The 20,077-nt window shown below is 42.1% G+C and overlaps 2 protein-coding genes across 9 annotated transcripts in view; both read right to left on the bottom strand.

Moving 5' to 3' along the window:
* Positions 1 to 1,949: 1,949 nt before the first annotated feature.
* rab36 (RAB36, member RAS oncogene family) lies at positions 1,950 to 14,394 on the bottom strand. 3 transcript variants are annotated; one of them, XM_014131606.3, is made up of 11 exons: positions 6,304 to 14,394; positions 5,682 to 5,800; positions 4,645 to 4,736; positions 4,451 to 4,525; positions 4,251 to 4,352; positions 4,067 to 4,131; positions 3,774 to 3,825; positions 3,586 to 3,667; positions 3,305 to 3,395; positions 2,763 to 2,879; positions 1,950 to 2,560 (listed from the first exon to the last, which is right to left on the bottom strand). In XM_014131606.3, exons 1-11 carry the CDS (start codon positions 6,371 to 6,373, stop codon positions 2,499 to 2,501), a joined length of 927 nt encoding a protein of 308 aa, XP_013987081.1. In that variant the 5' UTR covers positions 6,374 to 14,394; the 3' UTR covers positions 1,950 to 2,498. The 3 variants fall into 3 exon arrangements, with proteins under 3 accessions (XP_013987081.1, XP_013987089.1, XP_013987098.1); XM_014131614.3 differs by having other exon boundaries at positions 5,682 to 5,785; XM_014131623.3 differs by having other exon boundaries at positions 5,682 to 5,804; positions 6,304 to 14,393.
* Positions 14,395 to 16,647: 2,253 nt separating this feature from the next.
* gnaz (guanine nucleotide binding protein (G protein), alpha z polypeptide) overlaps positions 16,648 to 20,077 on the bottom strand; it is a 50,119-nt gene continuing 46,689 nt past the window's right edge. For all 6 annotated transcript variants that reach the window (XM_082955317.1, XM_045690399.2, XM_082955321.1 and 3 more), the window contains one exon: positions 16,648 to 18,419. In XM_082955317.1, coding sequence (XP_082811443.1) covers positions 18,075 to 18,419 — 345 coding nt within the window. In that variant the 3' untranslated portion in view covers positions 16,648 to 18,074. The remainder of the gene's footprint in view (positions 18,420 to 20,077) is intronic.

Genomic DNA, 20,077 nt, shown 5'->3' with positions numbered 1-20,077 from the left:
CAACATGACCGAGTGGCGCAGATTACAGTTCCATTTAAGAAAGGTGATCCTCCCTCCCTGCTTTCTAACCCCCTCGCTGGTGGAGTTCAATTGGCATGGCCTGGGTCAGTGGAAATGTCCCTTAAGGACCAATGGAGTGGTCTAAAATGACCCAAACTCCACCTACGGGGGTACCGGGCCATGTAAAACGAACCCGACCATTGTTTCAGCCATAGAGATCCTCATTCCATATTCTATGGTTCCAGCATACACTTCTGTTGCCCTAGGTTTGGGATTTCTTAAGACTAACAGCAGCAGTTTGGGCTCCCGAGTGGCGCAGCGGTCTAAGGGACTGCATCTCAGTGCTAGAGGCGTCACGACAGACCCTGGTTCGATTCCAGGCTGTATCACAACCGGCCATGATTGGGAGTCCCAATGGGCGGTGCACAACTGGCCCAGCGTCGTCCGGGTTAGGGTTTGGCCGGGGTAGGCCGTCATTGTAAATAAGAATTTGTTCTTAACTGACTTGCCTAGTTAAATATATATATTTTCTAACATAGTGATGTCCTACTACTCTAATAATGAATAAGATATTTAACCTCAAGTAATCATACAATAAAACGTTTCTAGTGTTACAGGGTAGGAACCATTTTGGGGACCATGCTGTCTTGAGCAATTGTTTTGGGTGTGGTCAAATTTGTTCATACGGTATGCTTGTTTCTCTGTATCAGTGTGTTTATTCAAATTGTACAGAATATGTATCTCTTAACAAGTTATGCCACTGCAATAATGTCTTGTTTGCAGTTCATTTTTTGTGTTTGGAGAGATGTTGATGGGGGTCCAAGCAGTATATTGAACCCTAGCTACAGAATTGTAACGGGATATATGATGCTCCATATCGCCAGTGCTTATTGTGGAGCTCCTGCACCTAAATGTAAACAGTTCCGGCATCCAAAATGAGTTCCAGCACCTATTTTAGTCCAAGTCAAGCACTGCATATCTCTATTACAGCTTCGCACAGAAGTAACCTGTGCAATACTTTCTTCATTCTCAATTTAGAAGAATTGTGTAACTTATCAATAGTTTATAACTGTCTGTGTCCAGTTGCAGGTGGTCCTCCAAAAACCAGAGAAAATTCAGAATTATATTAAATCCACTTTTTGCACAGAGTGCATCAGAGTGCAAAAAGGGAACAAAGTTCCCTAACCAATTTAGCTGTCAGACATCTTGCATTTCCCAACATCTTTCTTCTTTGATGAGGTTTAAGAGTGGTTGGCATCTAATAAATGTTGCATTACTGCCACCTACTAGACTGGAGTATAACTCCCTTATACATTGCTTGAAAAAAACATGGGGAAAAAAGAAAGAAATCAACAAATACTCTACCATCTACCCTACACTTACTAAAAACCCACCACCCTACTCGACTATTTAAAACAATCTAGTCCTTCACAACATCTTTGCAGGAACAAGTCGTTTTTATGCGCTGCGGCCACAGCCAAATTAAGAAGTAGATGACAGCGCGACCAAAACAGAGATCTACACACATGCAAGAGGCAAAACATGGATTTAATATAATTCTGAATTGTGTCTGGTTTTTGGAGAACCACCTGCAACTGGACTTGGACATTTATAAGATACACTTTTCTTTGCCAATGGAGATAGAAGAAAGTATCCCCAAGCACAGGGTTAGTTGAACAGCATCACATATCTTGTTACACAATGTTGTAGCTAATTGAACCTGTCCTCCATTGAGGTGATTCTTTAAGTTCATGCATTTGTATTTCTTGAATTTACTGTTTGTGTAAATGCGGTGGCTAACTGTTCTTTGTTTTCTTTAATGCCGAATTGTTTTGTCACTGTTTTTGGTCAGTTGTGAACTCGGTCAGCAACTAGCTCTGTAGCACTTTACAAAGTGAGAGTCATCCACTGAAAGGAACTGAGATATTTAGATGTCATGAAGACCCATACAAAAATATGAAACTTTATTTTGATAAGGGGTAATGTCATCACCAGCCAGCTCTGTCTCTGTGCAGAAACAATTCAGCCTAGGAACGAGGTTAGCAGTAATAACAAAAATACGCAATAAAATTATTGTAAATGTATCTGCAGAATGTTAGGGCTACACAATACATAATGATAATACAGTATATTACATAAACTATCAAACCACTTCTTCTACAAATGAGTCTGAAATGCACCCTAATTTCCAAAATTCGACAAAATACTGAATTCATAAAATACTTTACAATGCATATAATAAAGGTCATTGATGACCGGATTAAAATCAAGAAGTTGATACATTATATCCCAAAATGGCAGTACTAAATGATGATTATAAAGGCTGTAGACACTTGTGTGTCCGTCCACGTATGAATGATACCAGTGAAGACTGAGAAATAGAGGCACATGTCAGTCACAGCTCTTTCCACTTTTAAAATCCACTATTTCAACATCTTTCTACACATCTCACTCTCCTTCCTTCTCTTGACTCCTACTTCAAGTCCTCTTCTCTTTCCTCAGCAGCAATTCGTATTCACTGCTTTGGACTGGGGCTCCTCCAGGTTGGCTCTGTCAGATTCTAAAGGGAAAGATACCAAGAACATCAATACAGAGTATTGCAATTTACAACCTCAATTCAAGTCCAATCTGAGATGAGCAACTGACAACATATTTATTCCCAAAGCTTTAAATAAACATCCACTATTTTCCTCTCTATATATGTCCCTCCACCTACACTCTCTGACCCAAACCCCTCTGTTGCCCTTTGAGTTGTCTCTTACTGATGCTGTCTCCTCCTCCAATTCGAGTGGAGGTGATCCCTCTCTCCATGTCCTTCAGTACAGAGTCTTCAAAGGCCAGAGATGCCACCCGGAAGAAGAACCCCTGCACGTTCTCCCCTACACAGTCACACCGATAGTGAGTGTCATTATCATATCATCAAAATGCTTATTTACAGTAACAAGACAAGCAGCTGCATTGAAAGCACATGGCCCAGACACACTCCATACAGTGAAACAGCTCTGATTACACAATAAGCACATTGCACACCTGGAGACCATCTCTTTGTAATTCTCCTGTGGTCTCTAAAACCACAGCTATGCTTGTGTGTATTAGGTCGTTGTTGGGGAATTGTTAGATTACTTGTTAGATATTACTGCACTGTCGGAACTAGAAGCACAAGCATTTCGCTACACTCGCATTAACATCTGCTAACCATGTTTATGTGACGGATAACATTTGATTTGATATGCTAACGTCAACATGAACATCGCAATGAAGTCATGGTTTCATGTTATAATAGGGTTTTTTGCTCATAAAATACCTGTCTTGGCCGAAACAGACCAAAACTCAGCTTTCATTTTAGTTGCTATCTTGATGGCGTCTCTCTCAGTCCTCCGGCGCTCCTCTGGAGCCTTGGGCACAGAGAGAGAAAAGATTCATCAATTGTATTTGAAAGCATAGAAAAGAGCCACAAGACAGAGCTAATGGATATGGTTCTTCATTACGGATATGGGGGGGGGAAAAGCATATTATACACCTATGTGTGCCTATCTACAATATCTATCTATCTGCCAAGAACCATGTACATATTTGTGCACTCACAAGTAGGTCACTCTTGGTTCCAACCAGGAAAACAGAACAGGAGCCAGGTTCATTCTCCCTCATGGCCTCATCTAACCACTGCCTGCGAGCGATAAAGAGACATTTCATTTGAGAGGACATTTTACTTTGATTGTTCTGATTTATCTTTGTGCTCGCTCTTGATTTCATATTATATTAAATACACCTACCATGAGTGCTCCAAGCTCTTAATGTCTGCCATGTCAAATACTGTGATTATCACTGTAATAAAAAACACAGAGGCTTAGATACAGCAACAGGGTTTCCATATTCTACAATGGCTGCGTTTACACAGGCAGTCCAAACCTGATCTTTTTTTTACTAATTAGTCTTTTGACCAATCACATCAGATCTTTTCACATCAGATCTTTTTCAGAGCTGTGAAACTAGTGAAAAAAAGAACAGAATCGGGCTCCCTGTGTAAACGCAGCCAAAGGCATCTCACTGGCTGCCTCTGTCTTACCTTGAGCTCCTCTGTAGTATGCTGAAGCGATGCATTTGAATTTTTCCTGGCCAGCTGTGTCCCAGCTATATAGAGAAAGAGAAGGAAAAAAAATCACTTTCGAATACAAGTAAAGAATAACAAGTTTCTAATAAAATAATAAAGCACATAATCAAACTGAAACCAGAGCATGACCCTCACTCACATCTGAAGGGAGAATGGAGCTCCTGAGAGCTCAAACCTCTCAATCTCAAAGTCCACTCCTATGGTAGCCTTGTAGTCTCTGTCAAATACATCTTTGCAGAACCTGAAAATGCAGCACAGAATATACAAACATGTTAGAAGGCTGTTTACCACCTAAAAGGAACATGATATAGCAGCCAGGTCGCAAGCTGAATACTTTACCGGTTTATTAGGCAGGTCTTGCCCACATTAAGGTCACCAACAACCACTGCTTTAGACATCTTCAGTCTGTCCCATCTTCAAAGGAAATATTGAACAGCTAAATCCAGTGTTGCTTTTCCAGATAAATCCAATACCAATCAATAAGTGAATCAGTCAGACATGAATCAATCAATTCATCTAACCAGGCAACTCACCCCTGATGCCTGTCGGCTCTTTCTTTGCAGGCAGCCTTGGCCCTGGTATCCCAGTCCTCCTTAATCTGCAGACAGGCCTGTGGAGTATAACACTGGAAACAACAGTCGCATCAACGTTAACAGACATCACTCTCCGACGTACAATCACACAGAAGAGTTTAAATGCATTGTTTGGTATCTGGAATGAAAACAATAATGCAGCACTGACGTTTATTTTGTTATGAGCTTCCATCTGACATACTGAAGGCATTTTTAATGGTGTGTCATGAAAATACCAGCTGTCTACGAAGTCTTGCTGTTCCAGTTATTCCTGCTGACATTACTGTAAAAGCGCTTCTCATATCCAGGCTTGAAAAATGTCACTCAAACTCCCCTGAACTTTTAATTTAATCTACTTTTGAAACGGCACCAAGAGACTGTGGGGGGGAAATACCTAAATCCTTGCGTATTAGGAATACAGTATGTGTGCAACATCCTCTGAAGCTTTTGCAGCCCTGGCAATTTACATTTTCACTACTTATTTGACGAGACAATTTAAAATACATAAAATGTTACATCAGGCAATGCATACATATGTCAAAATTGTCGCGGATACATATCCAAAAAAAAGTCAGGACACTTGTTTCTATTGTGGTCCTATATTACCTACTCAGAATACTGTCCTGACCAAGAAGAGTTTAGGTGTCACTGCATGCTGTTAGAACATATGAGTTGGGCCTACTCAACAACAGCTGACAGAGAGGCTTCATTGGGTACAGTAGGTTACTAGACAACATTAACTTTATTAGTGCCGTTTTCAGAAATAGCCAGCCCTGTGATCACACACTCAGACAACTGTAAGCCCCTGTGTGGATGTCACACGGTTTCAATAACACCAACCACATACTGTTGCCCCCTCCATTCCAACCTGTTTTGAATGACAGCACCTGTGACTTTTAACAAACGGTACAGCAGAGCCACTAAAACATTATGGGAGCTTTGAGTTGATCCAGATGGCTAACAGGCTGGTAGCAGGTTGCTGGTGTGTGCTCAGGTACCTTTGGGAACTTGGATATGACCCTGTCTCTGCTTACAGGTGGTGGGAAGTGCATCATCCCGTTCCTCATCTCCTGCATTATGGTAAGGCTGTGTGGTGGTCTGCCTGTGAACGAGAATCCTGGCTATGACCAGTGCAAAGTACTGATTAGCTAAATGAATTCCCATGCCGTAAGTGTGCAGACTCCTGTGAAGGGTGCACCCCCTTCTCTAAAACACTGCAGTATGATTATTCACACATCAATAACTATACTGGAGTGTTTTAGGGAAGGGGCTTCGCATTCATTATTATGTAGGCCGTGCACAAATTAGGCTTCAGCGGCCTAAGGTTTGAACTCCAGTGTCCATATAATATTTAGATAGCCTTCATAAAGCTCGGAAAATGACTCAACGATAACATTTCACAGATGAACAAAGAAAAGGTATGTTTAGCGACAGTGATAATAAAAAACACTATGAAGTGTGGAGAATCTAGACTTGTGTGTGTGCAAGTACAGACGTTTGTTTATATTCTAGAACACAAAGTGGCTACGCTACAAGACGCAATGAAATGGCAACATTTGGCCAATGAAAGTATCCGCAACATAGTACCTTGAAATGAAGAATGATGTGTAAACTACTCACGGATTCTTGTCAACTGTTCCGTCGTTGCTGCTAAAAAAAATCGTTCACTTGAATCTCGAGCTGCAAGCATCAGATCTACCCCGCATCTCCATGACAACTACCTTTCAGTGCCCTACAGGGATATTAGTCATGTGATAAAAGCATGGCAGCCAGGCAGAAACGCGTAAATTAAACGATTGTTAGGCTATTAAAATGTCACATGTATCGAGTGGAATGTGGCCATTCTAACAAACAACATGTTTTGGATGATCCAATAGCTAGAATCGTGTAGAATTTTAAATGACGTTAGGTCAATGCGGGTATGCTGTATCTGCTCCTGTGAATACAAGGGCCGTGTGCAGCTAGCTGCAGTCTATTACATCTGTTCGCATTGATGAGAAATCCTGGCAAGTACACTAAAGAAACTGAAGTATGTGTTTGGTTTTGTTGCTGGTATTATGCACTTTCTGTAGTAAGAATAGTGGTCTATCTCTTTCTCCCCCCTCTTCTCTCGTCAGCATGTTTGAACACACAAGCTCTCAAAACGACACAGAGAGAAATGTAATTAATCGTTTTGGACCTCCAGGTGACTGCAGATGAAACTGTCTGTGAGAAGGCAGTTAATAAGACCAATCATTGAAATGATCCATAGCTCTGAGAGGTTTAATTTCCCTCTCTCATTAAGAATGTATTGGTTCATCAGCTGGAAGTGTCTCAGTGGGGAGACATGTAGAGGCCACTCACTGCTAAGCACTTTTTCTGAGTGGGCACAAGGTAGGCAATTATCTGGCTGGTGGGGGGGTGGGCAATGTTACATACATTTGTTAAATCATATCCCACTTCTGTTCTCAGACGGGTGTCTTCTCAGTATGCCGTGAATCCGGCACTGCTGCACGTTCCATTCTCAGCCACGGGGAGGCAGCAGAGGTCTAGATACAGAGCCACCCATGCATACTGCTGGCTGTGTCATGCAAAACAGGTTTGATTTTACCCCACTTACTACCTACATTATCTTCCTATCTTCTCATTATAAAGGATTGTCCAACTGTCAAGTAGGTCCCAGGCCTGGAGCCTTAACAGGATCTGTGCCAAAGTGTTGTCAGTGCCAACTAATATCCTCTTTATGTCCACTAACCCAAATGCATGTGGGACAATAGCTCCCTTTCACCCAAGGTGTAATTCCATTTCATCACTGATCAATAATGATGGACTGTAAGGCAGTGTATGAGGCTTAATTGCACCCCTCACCTCCCTAATGTTAATGCTATCCTGTTGCAAAGCCATTTGGGCCTATCAGTGACAGAGACAGGACAAACAGGTGGCAGATAGGCAATTTAGTAGAGGACAATATCACACCGTCTGGAAGATGACTTTTCAATAGACATTCATGTGTCCTCTCTGATTTTCAGCATAGAACTTGGGCCTGTTATTGTGTTTGTTTCATGAAAGTATTGTGTTTGTTTCATGAAAGTATTGTGTATGTTCAACCCCTCTGTTGGCAAATGGCATTTTCAGTCATTTTCTATTTCTACTGCACTTTACTGTGATCATTTGAGCACAGAGTCTGTCATAAGCTGCAAATTGCACAGAAATCTATATAAATCTAGTTGTGATCCCATGGAGTTACAACAACAAGATACAAAGCATATGAAGCCATTTGCTTTTCAACACCAGTAGATGCCTTAAGAGCATTTCTGGTGGAAACACAAAGCATGCTCCAGAAACATTGCTCTAGACTGTCAGTGTTATAATTTCTAACAATTTGTGAGTGCAAAACTTGTTTCCATGTGTGGCTGCTCGGTTTGTTCCGCATTGTTTCCACTTTACCCACTAACAACATTGTGATCATTCATACTATAGATGGTCAGTCTGCTGTGGACACCACAGTGGTTCATGCCTTTGCAATGGGATCTACTGTAAGACATATTTTGAGCTTTTTAAATTGTATTTCCTTGATGGATGGATAATATAGAACATTGACGGTCCTGTCTGTTTGTTCTCCATACACTTTCAATTATACACCCATAACCAGCTCTCCTATCATCCAGTAACTCAAATGTTTTCTATAGGGGAGAGTGGGGTAAGTTGAGCCACCCTTGTTTCTAGGAAACCATACTGAAAATTCATAATTTGACCAAATGTTAAGGAAGAGGCTGTCATTACATGGAGTCTGTGAAGGAAGAAACCACATGGAAAAAGTGGTAAAAAAATAATAGATTTCCACCAAGTCAAATTAATTTGTGTTGGGGTCTGTTTAAGCTTCTATATGAGGTCCTGAACCTAGAATGAAAGTGCATCCTTGTAGTTGTGTGGGCTAATATAGTCAAAATGTTTGTCTTTGTGTAAGTTGAGCCAATAGCAAGTTGAGCAAATTGAAGTGTTTTCTTCCCTGGCTTATTGCTGGGATATGAGGTAACAAGAGGGCCTAGCCTATGTACTTTTTTTTTTTTTTACACTTTTAACAAAGTCTTTTAGGTGTTAAGCCTGTGTTAAATATGTTTAAAATGCTTAAAAGACAAAAAAGCAATTGTTGAAATGTGTTTGGGAAATAAAGATGCACATGCTTTAAAAAAGGTAGTGGTAATATTTCATTCAGTACATACATTTGAAGGCAGCTTAACTTATCCAATACCCAGGGTAAGTTGTACCAAGGGACCACTTTTTTTTGGGACAAGCTATGTTTTCAAAACTGTGATGTGTAAATTAATTCAGATTATTTTCTGGGTTACATTTTAGTCATTTAGCAGACCCTCTTATCCAGAGCAACAAACAGGAACCGTTGGGGTTAAGTGCCTGGCTCAACGGCACATCAACAGATTTTCAACTAGTCAGCTTGGGGATTTGAATCAGCGACATTTTGGTTATTGGCCCAACGTACTTAACCACTAGGCTACCTGCTACCAAGGAATATACACATCCTGAAATAAAAAGTGCATTCGGAAAGTATTCAGACCCCTTCACTTTCTCCACATTTTGTTACGTTACAGCCTTATACTAAAACAGATTTTTTTTTTTAAACTTCCCCTCATCAATCAATCTACACACAATACCCCATATTAACAAAGCAAAAACTGTTTTTAGACATTTTTGCTAATTTATACAAAATAGAAAACTGAAACATAACATTTATGTAAGTATTCAGACACTTTATCAGTACTTTATTGAAAAAAAAAAAGAAAGTACTTTATTTGAAGAACCTTTGGCAGTGATTACAGCCTTCAGTCTTTTTCGGTATGACGCTACAAGCTTGGCACACCTGTATTTGGGAAGTTTCGACAATTCTTCTCTGCAGATCCACTCAAACTCTGTCAGGTTGGATGGGGAGCGTTGCTGCACAGCTATTATCAGGTCTCCAGAGATGTTAGAATGGGTTCAAGTCTGGGCTTTGGCTGGGCCAATCAAGGACATACATAGACTTGTCCTGAAGCCACTCCTGTGTTCTCTTGGCTGTGTGCTTGGGGTCGTTGTCCTGTTGGAAGGTGAACCCGTCGCCCCAGTCTGAGGTCCTGAGCAGGTTTTCATCAAGGATCTCTCTGTACTTTGCTCCGTTCATATTTGCCTCCATCCTGACTCGTCTGCCAGTCCCTGCCACTAAAAAAGATCCCCACAGCATGATGCTGCCACGACCGTGCTTCACTGTAGGGATGGTGCCAGGCTTCCTCCAGACGTGATGCTTGGCATTCAAGCCAAAGAGTTGAATCTAGGTTTCATCAGACCAGAGAATCTTGTTTCTCACGGTCTGAGAGTCCTTTAGGTGCAATTTGGCATACTCCAAGTTGGCTGTCATGTGCCTTTTACTGAGTAGTGGCTTCCGTCTGGCCACTCTACCATAAAGGCCTGATTGGTGGAGTGCTGCAGAGATGGTTGTACTTCTGGAAGGTTCTCCCATCTCCACATAGCAACTCTGGATCTCTGTCAGAGTGACCATCGGGTTCTGGTCACCTCCCTGACCAAGGCCCTTCTCCCCCGATTGCTCAGTTTGGCCAGATGGCCCGCTCTAGGAAGAGTCTTGGTGGTTCAAAACTTCTTCCATTTAAGAATGATGGAGGGGCACTTTGTTCTTGGGGACCTTCAATGCTGCAGAAATGTTTTGGTACCCTTCCCCAGATCTGTGCCTTCAACACAATCCCGTCTCGGAGCTCTACGTACAATTCCTTCGACCTCATGGCTTGGTTTTTGCTCTGACATCCACTGACAATTGTGGGACCTTATATAGACAGGTCTGTGCCTTTCCAAATCATGTCCAATCAATTGAATTTACCACAGGTGGACTCCAATCAAGTTGTAGAAACATCTCAACTCAAACTCCATAACATACTCACAAAATAGGAGTATTGATGGAGACCACACACACACACACACTATAGATGAGGCTTTGATCTCAACAAGGTTAAAACCATGTGCGGCTACAGGGTCATTAGGTCAGGGTTGAGATGAAGTAATCAGGCATGAGTCTAACAGCCACTGTCCGGTCCCCAGTCTGGAATAGTAATTTCTGGTCACCTGCTGAGGGTCAGACTGAGCATTCTCCCCCACAGAGCTAAATACCTCAACAGCATAATTTGAGATGTAGAAATTAGGGATGGATATATATCGTTCTCCCACACATCCAGGACATCTACTCGAAACGGGTGCATGAGCAAGGCACGCAGCATCATCAAAGACCCTACACACCCCAGCCACGAGCTGTTCACTCCCTTACCGTCGGGCAGATGGTATCGGAGAATGAGGTGTGATAGAAACGGTCTCTGAGCCTGTTGGTATCTACAAGCCATCAGATGGTGGAACACTTGAATTGGACTGACCAACTGCTCTGATTCTACGCACCTGAGCACACATGCACTCACTCATGCATACACCTACACAGACATACACACACACACACACACACATATATACATTCATGCTACACACACATCACAACTGCTGCTACCAGACTCTTATGTTGATCAGTACACTGGCCCCCATCCCCCCCTTTCCCCAATACACGTGTAAATATTGGACTATAAATTGTTCCTTCCTGTACTATACTTATGCTAAAATGTTTATTCTGTTCTACTGAGCCATTTATATTATGTTTGTATTCGTATCTTTTTTTATTTCTTATTGTTGTCTTGTTGTTGCAGTCAGTGACGGTGCCGGAGAAGATGGCTGATGTTTTACGTGTTCCTAACCGATTGTGTTTTTATGTTTGTTTTTTTGCGTTGTTTCTAACTTGTTTTTTAACTTATTTTGTACATAATGTTGCTGCTACCGTCTCTTGTGACCGAAAATAACTTCTGGACATCAGAACGGCGAATACTCAACACGAACTGGCAGAAGATTTTTTTTCCTTTAACGAGTCTGACGAGCCCAACGTGAACACTATACTGCTTTCCCGGGAACAGGCGTAAATCCCCGTCATTTGCGTGAGAGACGTCGGAGAAAAAGAGGACGGAGGTTGGGCTGCTTTCTGAGAATTCGTAGGCGATCGAATAAATCCCGCCCTCCGTTCTTCTAGCTAACGTGTAATCATTGGAAAATAAAATTGATGACCTACGAGGAAGATTAAACTACCAATGGGACATGAAAAACTGTAATATCTTATGCTTCACGGAGTCGTGGCTGAACGACGACATTATCAACATACAGCTGGCTGGTTATACGCCGTACCGGCAAAATAGAACAGCGGCGTCTGGTAAGACAAGGGGCGGCGGACTATGTATTTTTGTAAATAACAGCTGGTGCACGATATCTAAGGAAGTCTTAAGGTTTTGCTCGCCTGAGGTAAAGTATCTCATGATAAGCTGTAGACCACACTATTTACCTAGAGAGTTTTCATCTATTTTTTGTAGCTGTCTAAATACCACCACAGACCGATGCTGGCACTAAGACCACACTCAATGAGCTGTATTCCGCCATAAGCAAACAGGAAAACGCTCACCCAGAAGCGGCACTCCTAGTGGCCGGGGACTTTAATGCAGGGAAACTTCAATCGGTCTTACCAAATTTCTATCAGCATGTTAAATGTGCAACCAGAAGGGGAAAAAACTCTAGACCACCTTTACTCCACACACAGAGACACATACAAAGCTCTCCCTCGCCCTCCATTTTGCAAATCTGACCATAATTCTATCCTCCTGATTCCTGCTTACCAGCAAAAATTAAAGCAGGAAGCACCAGTGACTCGGTCAATAAAAAAGTGGTCAGATGAAGCAGATGCTAAGCTACAAGACTTTTGCTAGCACAGACTGGAATATGTTCCAGGATTCTTCCTATGGCATTGATGAGTACACCACATCAGTCACTGGCTTCATCAATAAGTGCATCGATGGCGTCGTCCACACAGTGACCGTACGTACATACCCCAACCAGAAGCCATGGATTACGGGCAACATCCGCACTGAGCTAAAGGCTAGAGCTGCCACTTTCAAGGAGCGAGACTCTAACCCGGAAGCTTACAAGAAATCCCACGATGCCTTCCGACGAACCATCAAACAGGCCAAGTGTCAATACAGGACTAAGATCGAATCGTACTACACCGGCTCCGATGCTCGTCGGATGTGGCAGGGCTTGCAAACCATTACAGACTACAAAGAGAAGCACAGCCGAGAGCTGTCCAGTAGCTCGTCTGGTAGGCTCGTGTCAATCTACTTCTATGCTCGCTTCGAGGCAAATAACACTGAAATATGCATGAGAGCACCAGCTGTTCCAGACGAAAGGGTGATCACACTCTCCGCAGCCGATGTGAGTAAGACCTTTTAAACAGGTCAACATTCACAAAGCCGCAGGGCCAGATGGATTACCAGGACGTGCACTGCGAGCATGCGCTGACTAACTGGCAAGTGTCTTCACTGACATTTTCAACCTTTCCCGGTCAGAGTCTGTAATACCAACATGTTTTAAGCAGACCACCATAGGGCCTGTGCCCAAGAACACTACGGTAACTTGCCTAAATGACTACTGACCCGTAGAACTCACATCTGTAGCCATGAAGTGCTTTGAAAGGCTGTTCATGGCTCACATCAACACCATTATCCCAGAAACCCTAGACGCACTCCAATTTGCATACCGCCCTAACAGATCCACAGATGATGCAGTCTCTATTGCACTCCACACTGCCCTTTCCCACCTGAACAAAAGGAACACCGATGTGAGAAAGCTATTCATTGACTACAGCTCAGCTTTCAACACCATAGTGCCCTCAAAGCTAGCTCATCAATAAGCTAAGGACCCTGGGACTAAACACCTCCCTCTGCAACTGGATCCTGGACTTCCTGACGGGCTGCCCCCAGGTGGTAAGTGTAGGTAAAAACACATCTGCTACACTGATCCTCAACACAGGGGCCCCTCAGGAATGCGTGCTCAGTCCCCTCCTGTACTCCCTGTTCACTCATGACTGCACGACTCCAACACCATCATTAAGTTTGACGATGACACAACAGGCCTGATCACCGACAAAGACGAGACATGCTATAGGGAGGAGGTCAGAGACCTGGCCGTGTGGTGCCAGAACAACAACCTCTCCCTCAATGTGATCAAGACAAAGAAGATGATTGTGGACTACAGGACATGGAGAACTGAGCACGTCCACATTCTCATTGACGGGGCTGCGGTGGAGCAGGTTGAAAGCTTCAAGTTCTTTGGTATCCACATCACCAACAAACTGACATGGTCCAAGCACACCAAGACAGTTGTGAAGAGGGCACGACAAAACCTATTACCCCTCAGGAGACTGAAAAGATTTGGCATGAGTCATCAGATCCTCAAAAGGTTCTACAGCTGCACCATCGAGGGCAACCCGACTGGTTGCATCACTGCCTGGTATGGCAACTGCTCGGCCTCTGACCACAAGGCACTACAGAGGGTAGTGCGTAAGGCCCAGTACATCACTGGGACCAAGCTTCCTGCCATCCAGAACCTCTATACCAGGCAGTGTCAGAGGAAGGCCCTAAAAATTGTCAAAGACTCCAGCCACCCTAGTCATAGACTGTTCTCTCTGCTATCGCACTGCAAGTGGTACCGGAGCGCCAAGTCTAGGTCAAGAGGCATCTAAACAGCTTCTATCCCCAAGCCATAAGACTCCTGAACATCTAACCATTTGGCTACCCAGACTATTTGCATTGTGTGTGTGTGTGTGTGTGTGTCCCCCCCCCCCCCCCCCTTTTACGCCGCCTCTACTCTCTGTACATTTTACCTCGACTAACCGGTGCCCCCGCACATTGACTCTGTACCGGTTCCCCCTGTATATAGTCTCGCTATTGTTATTTTACTGCTGCTCTTTAACTACTGTTAACTTTTTTATTTCTTATTCATATTTTTTAAACTGCATTGTTGGTTAAGGGCTTGTAAGTAAGCATTTCACTGTAAGATCTACACCTGTTGTATTCGGCGCATGTGACTAATACAATTTCATTTGATTTGTTCGAGAAGGAACCTGCAAGTGAGCATTTCATTGTACGATGTCTGCCATGCGTATTCTGCACATACAACTAATAATTACACTTGAAACTTGATACATTATTGACTAAAATGCATTGCATTTTAACACATTTTAATGCATTGTTATTTGATAAGCTGGAAGATAAATTTATTTTTCAGCAACTTCTATCATTCCATGTGGGCATACTTCAAGAAGCAATAATGCATCGATTCTGCTGTTATACATTTTATGTAATCGCCGGTTAATACTTGGTCTAACGACATGTTTGTAGACAATTAGAATGCGACAAGTGTCGCTGGTCAAAACAACATTTAATTTATACTCCGGTGGAATGACTGTAGATTGTCGCTGCGACTGTCAGTTTCCTTGTAGCACTGACATGAAAAAAGTTAAATGGCTGGTTTACAGTCCATCTCTCGACATGTAGACAATTGTCGTAGCGACATCATGAACATTCTATTGTCGTCCGACACCAAACTTATGAACGTTATGAAAAAGTATAAGCAGCCATGTGCTCCAGATAGCATACTTTCTCTATTTTAACACCAATAAACCCATCTGTTTTAAAAATGAATTCAGTAAATGTCAACCAATCAGCAAGCCAGGCAACTAAAAGCAATTTTTTTAAACAATGTTTTGGTTCGTTAAAAACTAGTTAGCTAGATGGCTAGCCAGTTCAAATAATGACCAGAGGGTAGCTGACAATGTCTTAACTTTAGCGACTTTTTATTCATTATTACAAGAAAATAAACCCAAAAACATTATTATTTGCAAGGTAATGGCGAGCTTACAGAAAATCACTTACTGCCAAAGTGTGACGAAATAAAAGTAGCTCATTCTATCTGATCATTTTAGAACTGTGGCAGTCCGGTAACCACGACAATGGACGTTGCGACAGTCGCAGAGACTTTTTTCATGTCTGTGCGACAAGGAAACTGACAGTCGCAGCGACAATCTACAGACATTCCACCAGAGTATAAATTAAATGTTGTTTTGAATTGTCTACAGACTTGTCGTTAAACCGGCCTTTCATAATAACAATGACAAGTTTGATGTCGCTACGACAATTGTCTACAGACATGTCGATAGACAGACTGTAAACCAGCCATAAGAAGCAGGCGCTGTGGATGGCCAAACAATGACCCGTGGAACCATTGACCCCCTTCCTACTGCTAATCAGGGTTTGTGCTCTGAGTGGAATTTGTAGCTATCCCAACCGCCTCTGCCACCCTGTCAAATCTCTGCTGCAACAATTTATCACTTAAATCAATTTACCCGTAATTTAATTACCTACTCTAATTGTGTGTTAGCTATTTGTCCCTCCCTGGTAGTGTAGCATGGTGGCTCAGATAAGAACAGGCTCTTTTAATGGTGATTTAGGAGGGAGAGAGAGAGATGGCTTCGAAACAGAGAGAGAGAGATGGCTTAGAAACAGCATGTCCCACTCAAAATTCCGAAAATATTTTTTGTTGTTGGCGGGTGTGGTGTTAGATTAGAATTAAAGGTATGAGACAGCAAAACATAATACCACTGCTTCATCAGCATGGTGTGGAACCTGTTATCATAAAGATCTGAAACATAGTAGTGTGTACTGTATTTCCCTGTCTACTCCCATCCTACCCATGACCAACGCCCAAAAACACATTCTCTGCACAACCAGCATTTGCATAATTCATTTTATTTATTATTATTTTATTTTTATTGTTTGGCTAAATTGGTTGTTTTTTGTTGAAGTGAACATCCTGTAAAGTCAAGCCTGAAGCCCTTAGCTGAGTTGTTTGCACTTCATCCTCTTCGCTGAAAAGGTGAGGGAGGGTTGGAGGAGAGAAGTAGAGCAGGGCTTTCTCTCTCTCTCTTTCACATTCTCTCTCTCTCACATTATCTCTCTTTCTCTCTCACATCATCTCTTTCTCTCTCTCACACATTCTCTCTCACTTACAGTATTCCAACTCAACCTTTTATTTATTGTTTTAACAGAGTGAACCTTACAGTATATTTACACATCATACCCACTATATCACAATTACCAAGTAGATAGCGCAAGGAGGATTAAACTGAAGCGTTTGTTTTTTCGCATTCATATTTTTTGCAGTCCTCAAACTTTTTTCCCTTTAACCCTCCCCGACCCACTCTATCATCTCATGCTGGGTTTGTAATGAGCTTGTCATTGGCGTCATCATCATCACCATCTTCATCATTATCATCATCGTAATCTCAATTTATAGTACTCTTTTCAATAAAATTCCTCTTAGACAACAGCTGTACAATCGTACACAGTGTTTGACTTGTGTGTATATATATTTTAGGGAATATATTAGTTAAACCTAAAATAACAGAAAACAAATCCAAAATAAAAAATGATCAATATCCCAGTTAACAAAATCATGCATGTTTTAATGTTTCTGTCAATAAAACCAACATTATTGATGGGATCTGTTTTTATTTACACTAAAATTGGCACTGTTTTTGATGTCTTTGTTGCTGGAAACTGGAATGATCTTAGAGAACACCATCCACTCTATGGAGTGTAACACTCTCCTGGTAGGTCAGAGACCTGCTCTAAGGGGCAGGTTTGACAAACATAATCTTTTTAAAAACAAAAAAAAATGAAAATAAAATGAAGAGGGACAAACAGATAACCTTAAGGAGCCATTTAGCCCTCAAGAAATGAGATACAGTGTGTGTAGAAAATACCCTTTACTTCAGCTTTCAACTCTGGCAGTTTTCTCCTTTGGATAGAAACCCTGTGACATAAGTCATGTCCTCCAACTATTTTCCCAGGACACCTGTGACTCACCATCTCCCTATACCTTGCCAGGTAAACCCGCTGTCCAGCTTTTAGGGGAAAATCCACAGGAATTTATTGATTTTCGCAAAGCAGCATTAATTGACTGAGGCAAATCAAACAAACTAAAATGACAAACGTAACTCTGAAACTGCCAGTCAAGAACTCCTGCTCAATACCAGATTTGGCAGGCAGAGGGTAGGGGTAGCTGTCTTCAGTTTCCATTGTTTCCACGCCAAACAAGTGCTTGACAGTTGATCCCAAGTCCTTGTGTGTGAGCAAACATAAGCGTGTGCGTGTGTGTGTGTGTGTGTCTCTATATAGTCAGTGCAAACACATTTATGCTGACCTTGGGTAAATCTCATCCTGACCTTTGACCCTCAACTCTAATATTTCAAGCAGATCAGTTGATCCTATAGCCGTCCCTGACAATCCCAACCCCCCTCGCTCCACCTTGCAGGTTCTCTCTTTCCTACACTTCCTCAAAGAGACTGACAGACAGGCGTTGTGTGTAACGGGCCTGGTAGCGAATGGGTCTACTGCTGCCATGCAGCCCTCTCTCCCCTCCCCACCCTATCCCCAGTCCTAGCACAGCCCAATGTACTTGAGATTGTTCTGGATGATCACGTCCGTGACGGCGTCGAACACAAACTGGATGTTGCTGGTGTCTGTGGCGCAGGTGAAATGCGAGTAAATCTCCTTGGTTTCCTTGTTGCGGTTGAGGTCCTCGAACTGCCGCTGCACGTAGACTGCTGCTTCCTCGTAGGTGTTCTGACCTCTGTAGTCGGCGAAGCACACAGTCAGAGGGATGCGCTTGATCTTCTCAGCCAACAGGTCCTTCTTGTTGAGGAAGAGGATGAGTGAGGTGTTGGTGAACCAGTTGTTGTTGCAGATGGAGTCAAACAGACGCAGGCTCTCTGCCATACGACTCTGTAGAAAGGAGGGATGAAAGGGAGAGAGGAGGCAATCATGAGAAAATTGTTGTTCCCTCATGTGAGACACAGCCTATTGATATGTAAGAGAAAGAGGCTGACGTTGGGCTAAAGCTGAAGATGGCGTTAAATTAGTCATTTTTAGTGATTGTGAATATGATTTGCTGTAACTGCTAAATCTTCAAATAAATAAAATAATGTTTCCAAAAACTCATTGAAAATGAGAACACGATTTGACCCTGTAGTGTAGATTAAAAATCTTTCTGGCAGTTGTTCAGATCTCCACTCGAGCAGGCAAAGGTGTGGTTTATATGTTGTGTAAACATGGACTGGAGACTCGGTCAAAGACCTGCACTTGAACTCTCATCCCGGAAAAAAACAGAGCAGGTCTTCTCTCTCACTTCAAGCTTAACATGAGTAGAGAACTGTCACTGCCCACATGATAAGCACTAAATGAGTTACTGGAACTATGCACAGTTAAAAAACACATCAATGTCTTGATTTTGAGGTCGGATGATGTACAGATAGCCTTGCCCTGTCTGACGTAAGACAAATGGGTGAAATGAGTATGAAATGTCTTTCAAATCAACGGTATTACGTTTCAGGGAATTTCCATGGTATTTTACACTGAACATAACCATGAACAGCAACAATTCTCAGTGTGGACAGATGGACTAAGCGACAGAATAGACTTGATAGGTTGAGTACATCTCTTAAGCCCATCCCAGGGATGACATAAAAAAAAATTATAATAATAAAAAAATAAAAATGCATGAAATGAAATGTATGCATTCACTACTGTAAGTCGTTCTGGATAAGAGCGTCTGCTAAATGACTAAAATGTAAATGTAAAATATTTACTCTACCTTTTGAGCTTTAGCCATGGGAGCAAAAGCATAGCCTGCCTGACATTGGCTTTGCCCAAAACACAACTTCACTGTCTGTTTTCTTTCTATGATTGCAAGATTGTGTTTTTGGAGGCATATTAAATTAAGCAATATACAATCTTTTGGTTCTTAGTTTTCTGCTACTAGACCAAGACCCATTTGTTTGTGCTGCCTCGGAGATGTCAGCTGTGTATTATCCAAACCCCTAGGATACATTCTATTTTCCTCTTAGGATGTTTTCCAAATTCATGAATGGGAGCCAGTTCTGTTAAAATGTGTAGCCATGAGGGTCACAGTCATAACTGTCAAGATCACATGCTCCCAAAAATGCAATTTGTTGTGAAGGTTTGTGTTTCAAACCTCTAAAACGCATGAAATACAAAATGCAAAACCAAAGAGGACTGTAGCCCTTTACACTTGTACCCATATACGTGTTGAAAATGGCAGATTTGGGCCCTGATAATTGCCTAAATTGGAATGCAGTGGCTGTACAGTCGTGGCCAAAAGTTTTGAGAATGACACAAATATTAATTTCCACAAAGCTTGCTGCTTCAGTGTCTTTAGATATTTTTGTCAGATGTTACTATGGAGTACTGAAGTATAATTACAAGTATTTCATAAGTGTCAAAGGCTTTTTTTTTACAATTACATGAAGTTGGGGCAAAGGGTAAATATTTGCAGTGTTGACCCTTCTTTTTCAAGACCTCTGCAATCCGCCCTGGCATGCTGTCAATTAACTTCTGGGCCACATGCTGACTGATGGCAGCCC

This window comes from Salmo salar, chromosome 01 (genome assembly GCF_965601325.2).
Source record: "Salmo salar chromosome 01, fSalSal1, whole genome shotgun sequence".
Classification (NCBI taxonomy): domain Eukaryota; kingdom Metazoa; phylum Chordata; class Actinopteri; order Salmoniformes; family Salmonidae; genus Salmo; species Salmo salar.
The sequence above is the reverse complement of the archived record's forward strand: the minus strand, read 5'-3'. Positions and strand labels throughout refer to the sequence as shown.